Consider the following 17,838-nt stretch of genomic DNA (forward strand, 5'->3'; position numbering starts at 1 on the left):
CATACAGTTCCATATAAAAGTGAAACAAATGGGATTTTTTGGGGGCTAGGGGGGTTTCTCTTCACAGGATTATGCAACGTTTATTAAAACATACTCTCAATAATAGACTGGCTAGTGTAGCGCTATCATGTTTGATACTATGTTCTCCTCTCATTGTATTTTACAGGAAGCAGCTCAAGAGAGTGCCGTTCAGTCATGTGTGTCCCTATCGCTATTATAAATGTGTTTTGTGCAATTAGAAAACCTCACAGAGAGACACAAAAATATACTCCAGATGGTTATACATAATTTTTTTATAAAGAAAATTGTACAGACAACAGTAACACACTGAGATTGTGTGTGAAAAAAATTAAATAACATTTTTCCTTAACATTCTGATCCAGCATGTTTCTAAGAAATTGCACCAGTACATATGGCACTGTGACCAGAATTTAAATCAAAACTAAAATTGATTTTTTTCCCAGCTACGAGCAGGTGCATGTTACTGTCTATTTACATAAGGAAAATGCACCCAGCTCCATTCATTTGGTTTTCCACACACAAATCAATTATTGCACAATGTGCCTCAAAAGGCATGTAATGGACGAGACCATTTTTATTTTAACTCCCACAATTGTGTTTAACCCTTATAGAAAAATATAACCAGCATCAACAGGACCTGAATACACAAAATAATCAGGTTTGTCTTTACAGGTATATGTCTTTCTTCATTAGCTTAGTGGAGATCAGTTGCAGCTATGTGCGTGCTGGGTTCCCTCACAGCGCCCAATCTGCTTTGGCAACCTTTAGATATATTGAAAGAACATTCCTTGGGAAATCTCCAGACCATATCCCCACTATCATTTTCTTCCCTTCATTTCCAGTTGTTTGTTGCTGTCTATGAACCTGCACAGACCACCAACTGTATAATTCCACAATCAATGACAGTGCAGTCTTTTTTAGGTTCTCAGTTCCAGCATACTACAAGATGCTTCAAAGCATCAAGGGGAGATAAACATCTCCTTTCAAATAAACTGCTGCAAAAATTCAGCCAAGTCACTTTAGACAACTGTCTCCACTCCGACCAGCTTTGGTGTGAGAATTCGAGGAGTGACTCCATTGTTTAGGTCTTCTTCAAACTCCAGCAACTGTCCCATGAAATTGAGGTTTGGGGAAATGATTGGTCTCTTTCCTTTAACAAATTTGTAGGCATCGGTCATGGTCATCCGTGTGTGCTTCATCAGATAGGCAATAACAATTGTAGCAGAACGAGAGACACCAGCTTGACAGTGAATGAGCAGCCCCTTGCCGCACTGGTGTGCTTCCTCTGAAAGCAAAGGAAACAAAATATGTTACGCTTTGTTGGCTGGCCTGGCAAAGAATACAATCACCCTTCCAACATTTTGTGCTGAGACTAAACATAATCAGAATTCAATTTTAGCATCTGAAGACAGATTAATAGAAATATCAGATTAATAATATGAAAATAGGAATGCGAAAGATTAGTCAGTACATAAACTATCTGTTTTTTTCTTTGTTTCCTTGCTTAGTTGATTATTCCAAACTATATATATAAATATATATAAATATAGATAGATATATAAAAAATGCTTTACATTTCAGTCTTAAATTTCTATTTCCATTTATCTATTTAATTGTGCAACTGATCTACATTATTTTGCAAATGTCTGTCTCTATTACTCGCCCTATTCTTGTGTCATCAGCAAATGTGCAGTTGGATTTGCTCGCCTGACCATTTATCAGAAACAATCGGTGTTCAAGCACTGGCCCTTATGGGACTCCATACAGAACTTCCCCAGTCTGACATTACTCATCTGATAAGAAATGTCAGTTTCCTATTCTTAACTAGTTTCTATCCCTATTCTACTCTGAATCCCTGTAGCTTTTAGTTTATTTAGAAGTTTATCATGTGGAACATTGTCAAAAGTATCTGAAAGTGAAAATATGTTGAGCAGAAATATGGATGAAACAGCTTTTTGAACAGGTAACAAAAAGCAAGGGGGTAAAATATCAACAATATTTGTAACAAACACATTACCATGTTCATATAAAATTCCTGTTAAAATAGTGCATAGAGGAATTTCATTTGAATTCAGTAACATGTTTACCACAAATATCATGGTTGGCCTTTAGTAAGGCCATTAACAAGCAAAACGCTGTGTTCTTTTCTTTTCACCAATTTCTCTGAACCCAAAATATGGCCCCTGCTCTCCAAATCATAGAATCATAAAAAGTTACAGCACGGAAAGAGGCCATTTTATCCCATCGTGTCCACGCCAGCCAACAAAGAGCTATCAAGCCTAATCCCACTTCCCAGCTCTTGGTCCGTAGCCCTGCAGGTTAGAGCATCCAAAGTATCCAAGCCCTGCAGCGGGTAGTCAAAACTGCCCAACGCATTACCGGCACCCGGCTACCGACCATAGAACATATATATCAGAAACGCTGCCTACGGAGGGCACGGTCCATCATCAAAGACCCTACCCACCCCAGCCACAGTCTGTTCGCCCTCCTACCATCTGGAAGACGCTACAGATGCATTCGCACCCGTATGACCAGATTTAGGAACAGCTTCTTTCCCAGGGCTGTCATCCTACTGAACTCCAGAAATAAACACTAAAGCCTGCACATCTGCCGATGTACTTTATTATGGTCATATTTATGCTAATATATATGTACAAATGTATGTTGAAATGTTTAAGTGTCCTAATCCAAATTGTACACTCTCGGGAGCCGCAAGCCTACATTTCGTTGTACTGCACTTGTGCACTAACAATGACAATAAAAGTTGATTTGATTTGATTTGATTTGATACATCCAAGTACAGGAAACTCTCGATTTACCGGCATCTAAATAACCGGAAATCTCTGTTAACCGGCAAAATTCAGGAGTAGGTTCAGGTAAGTTTTACTTCATATTAGTGGCCGTTCCTGGAGCTGTGGCTGTGTCACCGGGGTTCCTGCACTTGTTGCTAAGCAACAGGAACGCTTGGTCTGTGGCCAGGGTTCCTGCAGCTGTTGCTAAGCAACAGGGAAGCCTGGATTTGTTGCTGCGTACGGAGCTCTCGTACCTTGTAACTATACCTCTCTGTAATCTGGACTGTTTGATAAACCGGAACCACGCCGGTCCCGTCGGTGCCGGATAAAAAAGAGTTTCCTGTACTTTTTAATTGTGGTTAGGGTTCCTGCCTCTACCATCCTTTCAGGCAGTGAGTTCCAGACCTCCACAACCCTCTGGGTGAAGAAATTTCCCCTCAAATCCCCTCTAAACCTTCGACCAATTACTTTAAATCTGTGCCACCTGGTTTTTGATCCCTCTGCTAAGGGAAATAGGTCCTTTCTATCCACTTTATCTATGCCCCTCATAATTTTATACACCTCAATAAGGTCTCCCCTCAGCCTCCTCTGTTCCAAGGAAAACAAATCCAGCCTATCCAGTCTTTCCTCATAGCTAAGATTCTTTACTCCCAGCAACATCCTTGTAAATCTCCTCTGTACCCTCTCTAGTGCAATCACATCTTACCTGTAATGTGGTGACCAGAACTGCATGCAGTACTCTAGCTGAGGCCTAATTAGTGTTTTACACAGTTGAAGCATAACCCCTCTGCTCTTGTATTCTATGCCACGGCTAATAAAGGCAAGCATTCTGTATGCCTTCTTAACCACCTTATCTACTTAGCCTGCTACCTTCAGGGATCTGTGGACATGCACTCCAAGGTCCCTTTGTTCCTCTACACTAATCAGTGTCCTACCATTTAATGTGTATTCCCTTTCCTTGTTAACCCTCCCCAAATGCATAACTTCACTTTTCTCTGGATTGAATTGCATTTGCCACTGTTCTGCCCACCTGACCAATTTATTGATATTTTCCTGCAGTCTACAGCTTCCTTCTTCAGTATCAACCACACAGCCGATTTTAGTATCAGTTGCAAACTTCTTAATCATACGCCCTATATTCAAGTCTAGATCATTGATATATACCACAAAAAGCAAGGGACCTAGTACTGAGCCCCGCGGAACCCTACTGGACACAGCCTTCGAGTCACAAAAACACCCATCAACCATTACCCTCTGCTTCCTGTCTCCGAGCCAGTTTTGAATCCAACTTGACACTTTGCCCTGGATCCCATGGGCTTTTAGCTTTGTGACCAGTCTGCCATGTGGAACCTTATCAAAAGCCTTGCTAAAGTCCATATACACTGCATCAAACGCACTACCCTCATCTACCCTCTATTTATTCTTAACCTCCAAACTTCAATAGTCCAATAACTATAATCCTTTGACCAAATAACTTCATCTATTTAACATTCTGTTCACTTTATACAGCTCCAAGTTCTGATATTTTTCAGTTAATAGACTGAGCTTTTCATAGTGTAAACACAATTCTTATATGAATTCTGCAATTACACTGTAATATGGAACAACGTGGACTTTTACAGACTCTTCTTGAGTTTAGTAGACCCCACTAAAATATAAACGACTCCATCTGCCTCCACCCACTTATAGGTTACCTAAAGTTCAAAAAATCTTTAACTGCTACTGAAGTATATTTTTATAAACACACCTAGTTGAAGCTTAGAACTGATCAAATTCAGTGATTCATCCAACAACAAACAATAATTAACCAAAAGATTTCAGAAAACTTTACATATAGATCGATATACAAAGCAATTTCTAAAAAGCCTAAACAAGGTTTTATGAAGGGGAAGTCATGTTTGACAAATTTGCTGGAGTTCTTTGAGGAAGTAACATATAGGGTGGATAAAGGGGAACCAGTGGACGTAGTGTATTTAGACTTCCAAAAGGCATTTGACAAGGTGCCACACAAAAGATTATTGCTTAAGATAAAAAATCACGGGATTGGGGGTAATATTCTGGCATGGATAGAGGATTGGCTATCTAACAGAAGGCAGAGAGTTGGGATAAATGGTTCATTCTCAGACTGGCAATCAGTAACTAGTGGTGTTCCGCAGGGGTCAGTGCTGGGTCCCCAACTCTTTACAATCTATATTAACGATTTGGAGGAGGGGACCGAGTGTAACATATCAAAGTTTGCAGATGATACTAAGATGGGAGGGAAAGTAATGAGTGAGGAGGACATAAAAAACCTGCAAGGGGACATAGACAGGCTAAGTAAGTGGGCAGAGATTTGGCAGATGGAATACAATACTGGAAAGTGTGAGGTTATGCACTTTGGCAGGAAAAATCGTAGAGCAAGTTATTATCTTAATGGCAAGAAACTGGAAAGTACTGAAGTACAAAGGGATCTGGGGGTCCTGGTGCACGAAAGTCAAAAGGTTAGTATGCAGGTGCAGCAAGTGATTAAGAAGGCCAATGGAATGTTGGCTTTCATTGCTAGGGGGATAGAATATAAAAATAGGGAGGTATTGCTTCAGTTGTACAAGGTATTGGTGAGACCGCACCTGGAATACTGCGTACAGTTTTGGTGTCCATACTTAAGGACATACTTGCTCTCGAGTCAGTACAAAGAAGGTTCACTCGGTTAATCCCGGGGATGAGGGGATGGACATATGAGGAGAGGTTGAGTACATTGGGACTCTACTCATTGGAGTTCAGAAGAATGAGAGGCGATCTTATTGAAACATATAAGATTGTGAAGGGGTTGGATCGAGTGGATGCGGGGAGGATGTTCCCGATGATGGGTGAAACTAGAACTAGGGGGCATAGTCTTAGAATAAGGGGCTGCTCTTTCAAAACTGAGATGAGGAGGAACTACTTCACTCAGAGGGTGGTAGGTTCATGGAATATGCTGCTCCAAAAAGCTGTAGAAGCTACATCATTACATAAATTTAAAACAGAAATAGACAGTTTCCTAGAAGTAAAGGGAATTAAGGGTTACGGGGAGCGGGCAGGAATTTGGACATGAGTCTAGGTTCGGATCGGTCATGGCCCTGTGGGTAGTGGAGCGGGCCCAGGGGCCGTGTAGCCTGATCCTGCTCCTATTTCGTGTGTCTAATTCTGTTAGATTCAGGAGATGGTTCTGGGATGGTGGATTGGCGGTTAGGATCAGATCAGCCATGATCTTATTGAATGGTGGAGCAGGCTCGAGGGGCCGATTGGCCTACTCCTGCTCCTATTTCTTATGTTCTTATGTTCTAAGAAACTTCCTGTGTATGTGTGCACAATGCAGTGAGCACTGATCCAATTAGGGTGCATTCATTTGTTTGTTGGTCCAGTCACATTACACTCTCAATGGTTTAAACTAGTGTCGGCCTTGGATACCATTGTTCATTTGAAACCCCGTTAATTGTACAATCTTTCTTCTGCAAGTTGGACAGTTCCAACTTCCCTACAAGTAGAGATGTTCATGACAGTGCAGATGATATTTCCTCTATCAGAATATATAGGCTCAACCTGAATGGATTGAAATTTTGCTGCAGTTGTTGACGTTTCCTTTCTATTGTACTTGTTCTTTGTTTTATGGCTAAAGAAATGCGCACGTCAAAATTACAACTGAACTCGCTCGTTCAACCTAAAGCTCAACAGCATCTTAGGCGTGCTGATCACCTCTGTTAAGTAAAACCTTAACGTACAATACTATTTTCAGTAATTAAAAGAGGTTCATATGGACAGTGCTGGATAATCCAAGACATTTGGTGCTTGCTAGGTTGAATGAATGAAGATCAAACAGTCCATTTGAACATAGTAAACAATCAATCCTGGATTTTGTATGCAGCTGGCCAGTTGCTAACAACAATGGTCACAGGTGCTAGCTGATAAAAAGCAATGGAAATGCAACAAACACTATAAAAGGTGCAATCTTCTGGATCGGTGCTTCAGGGTGCTTTATGCAATACGAACTTCCAGAAACTTCAATTGAGCTTGTAATTATTTTATGCACTTGCTGCTGCATTGTTAAAGAGTTTCTGCAGCAACTCCATACAGATAGTCTACAGCTATGCATAGGTGCAGGTTTTATTCTATAATGCTTCCCAATGAAATAAATGAAATAGTAAGGAATTCAGAAGATTTTTCCATGCCCTGAAATATCTTACGACTTTGAAAGTTTGATTTTTTTAAATTAATTTGAATGGAAAACATCTATTAAATTTTGAAAAAACGAATAAAGAATATTTTCTAATACACAGCAAGATTGAGGCAAGCCCTGCAAAACAACCCTACCAACCTACAATCCCTTGATAAGTATCCATGAGTATTACAGGATCAAAGCCCGACTAAAGGATTTAATGATTATTCTTGAGAGACTAGGCCTATTAAACTTGATGAAGGCATTATTTGATTTCTGTCATTTTGCACAGATAGATGAAGGATGAGCATTATTCCATCCCTAAAGGAGGTGGGACTCTGTATTCAGAGTGGAGCATCTGCAGGCCATCTTTTGAGACTCTGACTGAATATTAATCAGTTCCTTAACTCTATCACTACAGTGGTTTTCCAATTGGGCTTCCCTGGCACTTGCCAAATATGCAACTCGTAAATGACTCATTTTTATTAACAATAATTGAGCTGCACTTAAGAGCTGTAAAACATTGCAACTGTTGATACACCAAAATGTAAAAACAAGCTTAAATATGGCAAATGTAGCACTGCTGAAATCCTTCACAGAATAGGGTGAAGCCAATTCTGGGCCATCTGGAGTAGAAAATGTGATCTGCAACACCACAGAAGGTATGATAGCTGCAGGCTAACTGCAAAACTAATCATTCCTGTAGTAAATATTTTGCTTTCTTTACAATTCTCACTTCTAAATATATCTACACTTCACTGGAGCATAGTAATGAAAAATTATAAAAAAAGACATTTTAGTATCCAATACAGTCTTTCAACAGATAGTGGAATTTATTAATAGCATGCATTAGAGCAAGTTCAAAATAATTTCAAATATATATTATATATTATACAACTGGGTAGATGCCTCACATGCCATCAGGTGTGGCAAGGTGTCATAAATTCTACCCTAACTTGTGTAGCCCACAAAAATGAATTGAAATTCTATCTAAATTACTTTTTTTTAAATTTTAAGATAAAAATGTTGGGGGTAAATTTTAACTGGGAGCGGGTTTTGGGCGGGCGGGAGGTGGGGCGAGTATCAAACCCGTCCAGGTGACATCAGTCCCGAGCCCCATTTACATCGTGCCAGCCAGCTGCACAAACAAAATGGGCAGCAAGCAGCATCTGGCTGGCTTTGGGCATGTCAAAATCGTCTAACCCGCAGGCTGCTCAACGGCACCAAGGCAAGTCAAAGCAGGGAGGTTGGGGTCATTTTGCAGGAGGGAAATGGGGGAGCCCAGGGCAGCACAGGCCCAGACTTTCCTTGTGGGGCCTGGAGGAACACGTCTGCTCCTCTTGGCCCTAGTAAAAAAAAGTTTTTGAATTACAAAAGCAAAATACTGCAATGCTGGAATACTGAAATAAAACCAGAAAATGCTGGAAATACTCAGCAGGTCAGGCAGCATCTGTGGAGAGAGACAGAAACAGAGAAATGTTTCAGATCGATGACCTTTCGTCGAAAGGTCAGGAACTAAGCTCCAATTTGCTGCCGACATGCGAAAGAGGTGAACAAAGACTCGTGCTCTGGCAGTCAATTCATTAAAACAGAGCTCGGAAAGCTTTAGCCACGCTCCGAAAATGCTGAAGGGTTGGACGGCATCTTGTTTAAGTAAAATGACCCGCTGATGTGGAGAAGCATAGTTTGTTCTTTATTTTATATCATTATGCAAAGAAAAGGTGTACTGTTTGAAGTAAGTGCGTCCGATCAGGACTTTCTTGTGAAATAAAGCAGCTTGTTGATTTGTATCGGGCCTCCGCTCATCAAGTGTTTGCTTTCAGAGAAAGTGAAGCACATTTGCAAAAGATGCAAGTCCAGTCCAGATCACAAGGGAATATTATTGTTATGTCTGGAATATACGATCACACAAGTGGATATAGGTCAGTGTTAGTCAATTCCCATAGAGGGAGGGCACTCAGACCACATATGGGAGCAATGGCGACACTGGACCAGAGAACGTATCTATCCACATGTGAAATTATAACCATTCGGGTTACAAAAGGGAACTTGTACAATTATGTAAACTGCTCCCTTCAATTTAAGAGGTCAGAGAAAAAAAAGCAGAACCAAAGATGCAACTTAAATTTTTTTTGAAAATTGGCAGGGGGCAGGGGCAGGAATTCCAGATTTGCTGTAATTGGATTTTTGACCTAGTGTCACATTTATACTACATTTTGGTTCATTTAATCTCTAGATTTACAGGCTGTGAGTCTACAATCCCAGAATACTGATGGCTTGTAACTTACTTAGGCAGCAAAGTACGTTGCACTAAAGTCTAATTTTAAGAGCTGAAAACTTTCAAAACCACCGACTGTAATAAACTGCACGTTATAATAAAAAGCTCTTTGTCAACAGAACCACAGAATATACTTTAGTTTAAAGAGGGTGGAAAACAGTAGATACTGAAAAAGTAATTACCAATGAATTCAAAGGCCTCTTCGAAGTATTGCCTGAGATTCTGTTTGTTGCTATCGGTGGCAGGTAGCCGTTTGTAATGGAAGATACCTTTTTCGTAATGATAAAGAGGCAGGTGGGTAGTTACATTGATGATGTAGCCGATATTCATCTGCTGCATTTTCTCTATATCCTGAGCATCCTGCTCATTTCCTAGAAACAGGAAGGGTAGGATGGGGGTCAGCTCGGCATTTTCAATGTCAGGGGTGGTGGGGATGGACTGAGGTAGCTGTGTTGGAATTGCGGAGGCTCCCCCTGCATCTGGGCACTCCTGAAGCTGCAGGGAGTGATCACAAAGATTCTCGTGGTGTTGTTTGAAACTGCTGTGCCCACCTTCAAAAAAAGAGAAAAAATTAGAACACAGTTAGCCAGGCATAGATTTCCAGAACATTCCCAGTGCCCCAACTGCACTGTGCTAAACTAAATAATTCACATTACTCTCAAGTAGGGTGGTCAGGCAGTCATGATTTTACAATAAGACAAATGTAAAACAAATCTAGTAATTCTTCTGTTGCAATACCATGCATAGGCCATAGGAGTGTATAGCACAGAAGGAGACTATTCAGCATATCTTTGCTGGAACAATCCAGAACTAATCCCACTGTCCCGCGCTCTCCCCATAATCCTTATCTTCCTCTGCTCCAAGTATTTATCCAACTGCAAATATGTGTTTCATTATTATTACTCGATTATTTCACCAAGTTTTGTGAATGGACTTTTGTGTCTTACTCCTTTAAAAATAAACTGCTGCTACTAATCTCTTTTTCTTACTTTTAGTGTTTCACAACCAATCCCCAATAACTTGTGATTCTTCACTGGACAAAAAGGCACTGGAGCCAATTTTAACTGTGGCCGCTGGGTGTGAATGGAGCAGTATTGGCCTGAAAGTGGCATCGGGACACTTACCACCCTGTTTACACTGGTGTTCCAGCCACTGCCATCTTGGTAAGGGTCTTTAGATGGGCAGTGGGAGAACCCTCCTGTTTCAGATGGGAGGCCACTTTTAATGTACAGAACAGGGTCCTATGACACATATAAGATCCCGTTTCCAATTGTCTGGTAAATGGGCACAGAGCAAGCTCCGCCCATTTGTGACAGCATTAAGTGGCCTAACCAGCGACCCTTAAAGTGACCGCTGGAGGCTACTGGAAAAACAATCCAAAACCATTTTCACCTTTTATTTTTGAGGGGTCAGGAGAAGGCCTCCTGCCGGCCTTTGCGCGACCTTCCCTCGGGATCACCTCCAGCCTTCCCGTCAGGCCTGGAATGTCAGCCAGCTCTGTGTAGGAGCCGGCTGATTTCCTGCCCTCTTTTTGCGCAAACTGTTAAAATTGGCCCACTGTGATCAGAGGGTTAGTTTTCCTGTTGCATTTTTATGATCATTATGGTTATCTTAATATAAAAAGAAAACAAATCATAGTGGCTCACATATTGCTGTATACACTGTAATATGGCAACATCCCTGCTGCAGTACTCTACAAAGAAATAACGTACTACTTTCTGTCTTTTGTATTGTGGCAACACTCAAATACAATACAAATACAACTCAGACAGGGAATAAATAGCCGAGAGCTGTTGTACGTTCTGGTAATGGAACCCATTTCCAGAACTTACAATAGCTGTTGGCTATTTAATCACAGTCAAGATCCTAATACTGCCATTATACTTTGACGCTGGTTCAACGCTGGTTCTGGGCTCCAATTCTGCATAACATCTTCAAAGATTAAGCCAGTTAATCAAGGGTGGGAATCAACAGATTTCTGCACCTGCGCACCTTGATGCACAATATGAAATGCTGCACCATGATGTAACCATTGAGATTCTCCACCAACACTCCAGTTTGATTCACTTCTTACTTCTAAATTGAATAAAATCCACCTAGGGTGACTTTACTGTAACTCAACCCAAACCCTTTCTGTACTAATATGTAGGTTACATTGCAGCTGCCAAATCCTTGTATTAGTGCAGGATTGCCGCTTGGAAATGGCCTCATTTAGAAGAACTCCGCAGGTCAGGAAAACAGCATCTGGATACTGCTCCCAAATGTGTTGTATAACACGGGCATTGCTTGTAACATAGGTATTGCTTTCAGAACATCGAAAGGCAGTCGGTTCTGTGGTTTTAGGTTTCTTGGATACTATCAGTGAAAGCCTGTAGTAATCTCTTAGAAGCCACAGTAAACATGTGACTTTTTCTGTAGTATGTTTTTGCAAAATGCAGATCATTCCTGTGGTTGTAAAATTATACTTCAATTCAAGCAAGTTGCCAATTGAGTTTTCCAACTGGATCCTAGCACAGTTTTCACACATTGCTGAACATTTTTGCAGAATATCATAAACTATGAACACAAAGTATGAATAGATATTTGTTGTATGTGAAGGCACAAAGTAAAGAACTCTAGTGATTAAGACATTTGTTGAATAGATAATCAGATGAAAAGGAATTATGACGCTTAAATGCATATAAGATTTAAAAATAATGTGCCATAATTTGCTGTCAAAATAACAGTGAGGCTAATGGTGCTCGCCGTTATTTATGCGTAAATGGTACAGCAACTTCAGATGAGGGGCAGATGTGTGGTTAAATTCAAATATTCAAAAGTTCCTGTAAGAGTTGTGCTGCTCTGCCATTAGCTTTGCAAAAACGGCATCTCGCTGTCTGCCTCATTGCATTGAATGATGTGACGTTGCTGCATTTGCACGTAGATACGAAATAAACCCGCCACTGAAAGTTAAGTCTTGTCCATTTCAGTCTAAGTACTCTCTTAACAATGTGATAAGTGTTAATTGCTGCCAGTCAACCTCTCTGGCACTGAAAATTAACTATTACAAGCGTGGAGTCTAATTTTTTCAGGTTTTAATTGTTGTTGGAGATTTTTTAAATGTAAAATGTAAAATTATTTCTTTTAACTTTTCCTTTCTGTCTCTTTTTTCTCTCTCTTACTCCAATCTATCTTTCGCTCTTTTTATTTCTCTTTCTTTACCTGATTTGACATTGAATGCACCCATTCTAATTTACACTTCCTTCTTAAGTCATGCGCTGTTAATTTCACAATCCTTCGGTTTGATTGGTTAAGGGGATACGTAGTAGCTTGCTCTGTTCACACAGGTCCCAGATGTTTCCCTCACTGCGATGTTATCAGCTCGCACTATCCCAGACCTAGTCCTGCTTGCCCATCTCACCCATCCTCACTGACCTACAATAGCTGCTGGTCTCCCTGCCTCAATTTTAAAATTCTCATCCATTTGTTTAAATCCCTCCATGATTCACCCCTCTCTAACTCTGTAACCTCTTCCAGTGCTACAACCCCCTCGAATTCTCCATTCCTCTGACTTTGGTTTCTTGTGCACCCCAGTCTGTTTCTCTCTGCTCTGTCCTATCCCTTCATAATTTTAAACAGCTCTATCAAATCACCCTATAATCTCCTCTGTTCTAATTTTTCACCTTTCTTCATATTTGTATTTTCTCATACCAGGCAGCATCCTAGAGATTCTGAGTTATACTCTTTTTATGCAACCTCTTTGACCAAGCTTTTGGTCAGTCCTCCTAATCTCTCTTTGGCTCAGCATACATTTTTGTTTTGCCTCGATGAAGCACTTTCTATACTAAATGCAGTATATAAACCCAAATGCTTGTTATTGTTAACCTCTCTCCTCACTCTCTTAGTGACAATTTTGTCACCTACTCCCCACCAGAGAAAACAGTCTTTCCCTATTCACTCGAGCGAAGCCCTTCAAAATTTGAAAAACCTCAACTAAATCTCCTCTTATCTTCTCTGCTCCAGTGGAAATAGTCCCAATATCTCATGTCTCTCTTCATATCTATAGTTTTCCATTGTTGGCATCATCCTGGTAAATTTACACTATATGCTCTCTATGGCTTTAATATCCTTTCTATAATGGGGCACCCAAAACTGCACACATGTCTCTAACTGTGGCCTAACTAATGGTTTGTACAAATTTATTGTCACTTTACTAGGATTTATAAAGCCCAAAATGTTGTTGACCTTTTAAATGGCTTTATCTACCTGCATTTTCAGGGAATTTTATATAAATTCGCTAGCTTCAAGTTTTTTTTCTTTTTACAGCTACATTTCCAAGAGGGTTAACATTCACGAATGGATTTAAGAAAGAGTTAATGATTTAACTAATTAACAGTGAAAGTGTTCAGTAGGTAAACTATTACATGTAGTCCTGTTTACAAAATGATTAAAAGAGATTGGAGTCCAGTTATCACCCAGCCACATACTAGTTCAATATATGGATTTTAAAACTCCGGTGAAAATTTGGGTTGCGCCCCTTTTGGGGCACTAACTTTGCCGGGGCACTACTTTTAGCGCCCCGAAATAAATAGCGCCCCCACGCCCAAAATTCACTGGTAGCGCCCCAGGAGGGAGGCGGGGCACTACTGGAAGCGCCCCGTCTCTCTCTTGGGGCGCTGCAAGTGAATATCACGGTGCTACGTGCCGAGGTGCCATGCGCTGCAGCACGTCACGCTGTGGTACTGCAGGCCTGCCTCCCCTTATTAAAGGGAAGGGGCCTAGTGCAGTGCGACCCGGGGCCCAGCTGGGCCACCAGGGTTCGGAGTGCCGCCAAAAGAGCCCAGCACTCAAGAGAAGCGCCAGGCTCACGGAGTGCAGCCGGCACCCCGTGGGGGGGCTGCACAGAAGGCCGGGGACAGCACCGGGAGCAGGTGCTGGCAGGCGGCCAGCAACAAAAATGGCCACCCAGCACCTCCCCTTTAATTTGCGCCGCCCCGGCCACAGGTAGGCCCCCCTGACCCTGTCGGACATAGCGTCTGGCGGTAAGTCAGGGGGGCTACTGAAGATCGCGGCTGGTGCGCGAGCGGGGCGCTGCGCACGGCGATGATGTCATCGCCGGAGTTGCAGTGCCAGGGGGCGCTAATGGTTACCACATCCCACTGAATTTCGCGGGAGGCGTTGATGGCGCAGGGCCCAAGTGCTAGTTGCTTTGCGCCCCATTAGCGCCCTCTTAGGGCGCTAACAGGAGGCGCAAATCAACCGAATTTTTCCCTCAGTCTTTCTTCCTCCCAAACTTAACCTCATCTAAATACTACGTCGTGCTTTACTTTTCTTTTCAACCTTGCTGGTCTTCTGAGTCATTCACCTTCATTTTTCAATTAGTCATACAAAATTAAATCACATAATGAAACAAAAGTGTAAAAGGTAAAAAGCCAACAAGAGAAAATGATAGTTCACCAAACATTTTCAGTAGGAATATTAAGGAATTAACATAAATGAATCATAGGAACAGGAGTAGGCCATTCAGCCCCTCGAGTGTGTTCCACATTCAATTACATCATGGCTGATCTTTACCTCAACTCCATTTACCCACCTTTGATCCATATCCCTTGATACCCTTACCTAACAAAAAATCTATCAATTGCAATCTTACCTCTAGTAAAAGAAAGGATTCTTCAGCTTTTGTGTCTCATCACCGAGGCCCACAGCCCCGAGACCGGAGGAGCAGCGGACCTGCGCGGAAGCAGCCCGAGGCGGGAGAGCTTAAAGGCTTGAGAGGGAGCAGTCAGAGGCACCGAGGCCCACAGCCCCGAGACCGGAGGAGCAGCGGACCTGCGCGGAAGCAGCCCGAGGCGGGAGAGCTTAAAGGCTTGAGAGGGAGCAGTCAGAGGCACCGAGGCCCACAGCCCCGAGACCGGAGGAGCAGCGGACCTGCGCGGAAGCAGCCCGAGGCGGGAGAGTTTAAAAGCTCACCTTTCGCGGGCTTTTTCTTTCACAGCTGGTGCAATCAGGAGAGCAGGAGGCCAGTAACCCCTATATAGGTGGAGCTGTTGCTAAACCCGAAACACTACAGTGTAGTGTCTCCCACCCTTCCACCTCCTCTAACCTTTTAGGGGTTAGGGGAAGTTGAAAAGGTAGGTTCAATTTATTTTATTTCAGGAGCCTAACCTAGGTGGAAAAGGTTCCAGGACAGGAGGCGGCAGTGAAAATACAACACCAGAAAACAGGTAGGTGACTGGTTGGTGAGTACTTTCACAAACTTATTCTAAGTAGAATTCAATAATTAAGTTAAATCGTAGTAAATAAAAGGGTATTGTAAGGGTTAAGTCATGGAAGGGCAGCTCGGACCCGTGCCATGCTCCTCCTGTGCCATGTGGGAAATCAGGGACACTGTCCCTGACAACTATGTGTGCAGGAAGTGTGTCCAGCTGCAGCTCCTAGCGGACCGCATGGCGGCGCTGGAGCTGCGAATGGACTCACTCTGGAGCATACGCGATGCTGAGGATCTTGTGGATAGCACATTCAGTGAGTTGGTCACACCGCAGGTAAAGGCTAGCTCAGACAGTAAATGGGTGACCAAAAGGCAGGGTAAAGGCAGGAAGGTAGTGCAGGAGTCGCCTGCGGTCATCTCCCTCCAAAACAGGTTTACCGTTTTGGGTACTGTTGGGGGAGATGACTTATCAGGGGAAGGCACCAGCAGCCAGGTTCAGGGCACCATGACTGGCTCTGCTGCACAGAAGGGCGGAAAAAAGAGGGATAGGGCTATAGTGATAGGGGATTCAATTGTAAGGGGGATAGATAGGAGTTTCTGTGGCCGAGACCGAGACTCCAAGATGGTATGTTGCCTCCCTGGTGCAAGGGTCAAGGATGTCTCGGAGCGGGTGCAGAGCATTCTGAAGGGGGAGGGGGATCAGCCAGTTGTCGTGGTACATGTAGGTACCAACGATGTAGGTAAAAAGAGGGAGGAGGTCCTACAAGCTGAATTTAGGGAGTTAGGAGCTAAATTGAAAAGTAGGACCTCAAAGGTAGTAATCTCTGGATTGCTACCAGTGCCACGAGCTAATAAGTTTAGAGAGAGTAAGATAGATAAGCTAAATACGTGGCTTGAGCAGTGGTGCATGGGAGAGGGATTTAAATTCCTGAGGCATTGGAACCAGTTCTTGGGGAGGAGTGACCTGTACCAAGGGGACGGTCTACACCTGAACTGTGAGGGAGCCGATGTCCTCGGGGTAATATTTTCTAGGGCGGTTCGGGAGGATTTAAACTAATTTGGCAGGGGGATGGGAACCTAGGTAGTGGAAAAGAGGGAAATCATATGAAGTCAGAAATAGATGGTAGAAAGGTGAGAAGCAACAAGCAAAGGAGAGAAACACAAAGGGCCAAACTAATTCATAATGAGAGTGTGAAAAAAGCAAGCCTGAAGGCTTTGTATCTTAATGCTAGAAGCATTAGGAACAAGGTGGATGAATTAGTTGTGGAAATAGAGGTAAACAAGTATGATTTGATTGGGATTACAGAAACGTGGCTGCAGGGTGGGCAAGGCTGGGAACTTAACATCCAGGGATATACAATATTTAGGAAGGATCGGCAAAAAGGTAGGGGAGGTGGGGTAGCATTGCTGGTAAAGGAGGGGATTAATGCAATGGAAAGGAAGGATATTAACTTGGATGAAACGGAATCTGTATGGGTAGAAATGAGAAATAGCAAGGGGAGGAAAACGTTAGTGGGTGTGATATATAGGCCTCCAAATAGTAAAATGGAGGTGAGGGAAGGCATAAAAAGGGAAATTAGAGAAGCGTGCGATAAGAGCACAGCTGTCATCATGGGTGACTTTAATTTACATATTGATTGGACTACCCAAATTAGTAAAAATTCTGAGGAGGAGGAATTCCTGGAATGTTTTCGGGACGGTTATCTGGACCAATATGTCGAGGAGCCGACTCGAGATCAGGCCATTTTAGACTGGGTATTGTGCAATGAGAAGGGACTTATCAGCAATCTTCTTGTACGAGGCCCCTTGGGTCAGAGCGATCATAATATGATCGAGCTCTCAGTCGAGATGGAGAGTGAGGAAATTGAATCAGAGACTAAGGTCCAGAACTTAAATAAAGGGAATTACGAGGGTATGAGACGGGAATTGGGTAAGATTGATTGGGTGGTGTTTCTGGGGGGATTGACAGTGGATAGACAATGGCAAGCATTCAAAGATAGAATGGAAGAATTCCAGAACATGTTTATACCGGTTTGGCATAAAAATAAACCTAAAAAGGTGACTCAACCGTGGATAACGAGGGAAATTAGGGACAGCATAAAATAAAAAAAAAGGGCATATCAACTGGCAAAAAAAAGCACCAGACCGGAAGATTGGGGGCAGTACAGGATACAGCAAAAGAGGACAAAGGGATTAATCAGGAAGGGGAAAATAGAATACGAAAGTAAACTTGCAGCAAACATAAAGACAGACTGCAAAAGCTTTTATCGGTATATCAGGAGGAAAAGACTGGTAAAATCCCAAGTCGGTCCCTTGCAGTCCGATTCGGGAGAATATATAATGGAGAATAAGGAAATGGCAGACCAATTAAACTCATACTTTGGTT

The 17,838-nt window shown here is 42.4% G+C and overlaps 1 protein-coding gene across 2 annotated transcripts in view; it reads right to left on the minus strand.

Annotated features, from left to right (window-relative positions):
* Positions 1-275: 275 nt before the first annotated feature.
* dusp10 (dual specificity phosphatase 10) overlaps positions 276-17,838 on the minus strand; it is a 67,890-nt gene continuing 50,327 nt past the window's right edge. For both annotated transcript variants that reach the window (XM_085981297.1, XM_085981298.1), the window contains 2 exons: positions 9,445-9,813; positions 276-1,306 (listed from right to left, as the gene is read on the minus strand). In XM_085981297.1, coding sequence (XP_085837423.1) covers positions 1,041-1,306; positions 9,445-9,813 — 635 coding nt within the window. In that variant the 3' untranslated portion in view covers positions 276-1,040. The remainder of the gene's footprint in view (positions 1,307-9,444; positions 9,814-17,838) is intronic.

Source organism: Somniosus microcephalus, chromosome 3 (assembly GCF_052327205.1).
Source record: "Somniosus microcephalus isolate GS21.2 chromosome 3, FLI_Smic_1.0, whole genome shotgun sequence".
NCBI classification, from domain to species: Eukaryota; Metazoa; Chordata; class Chondrichthyes; order Squaliformes; family Somniosidae; genus Somniosus; species Somniosus microcephalus.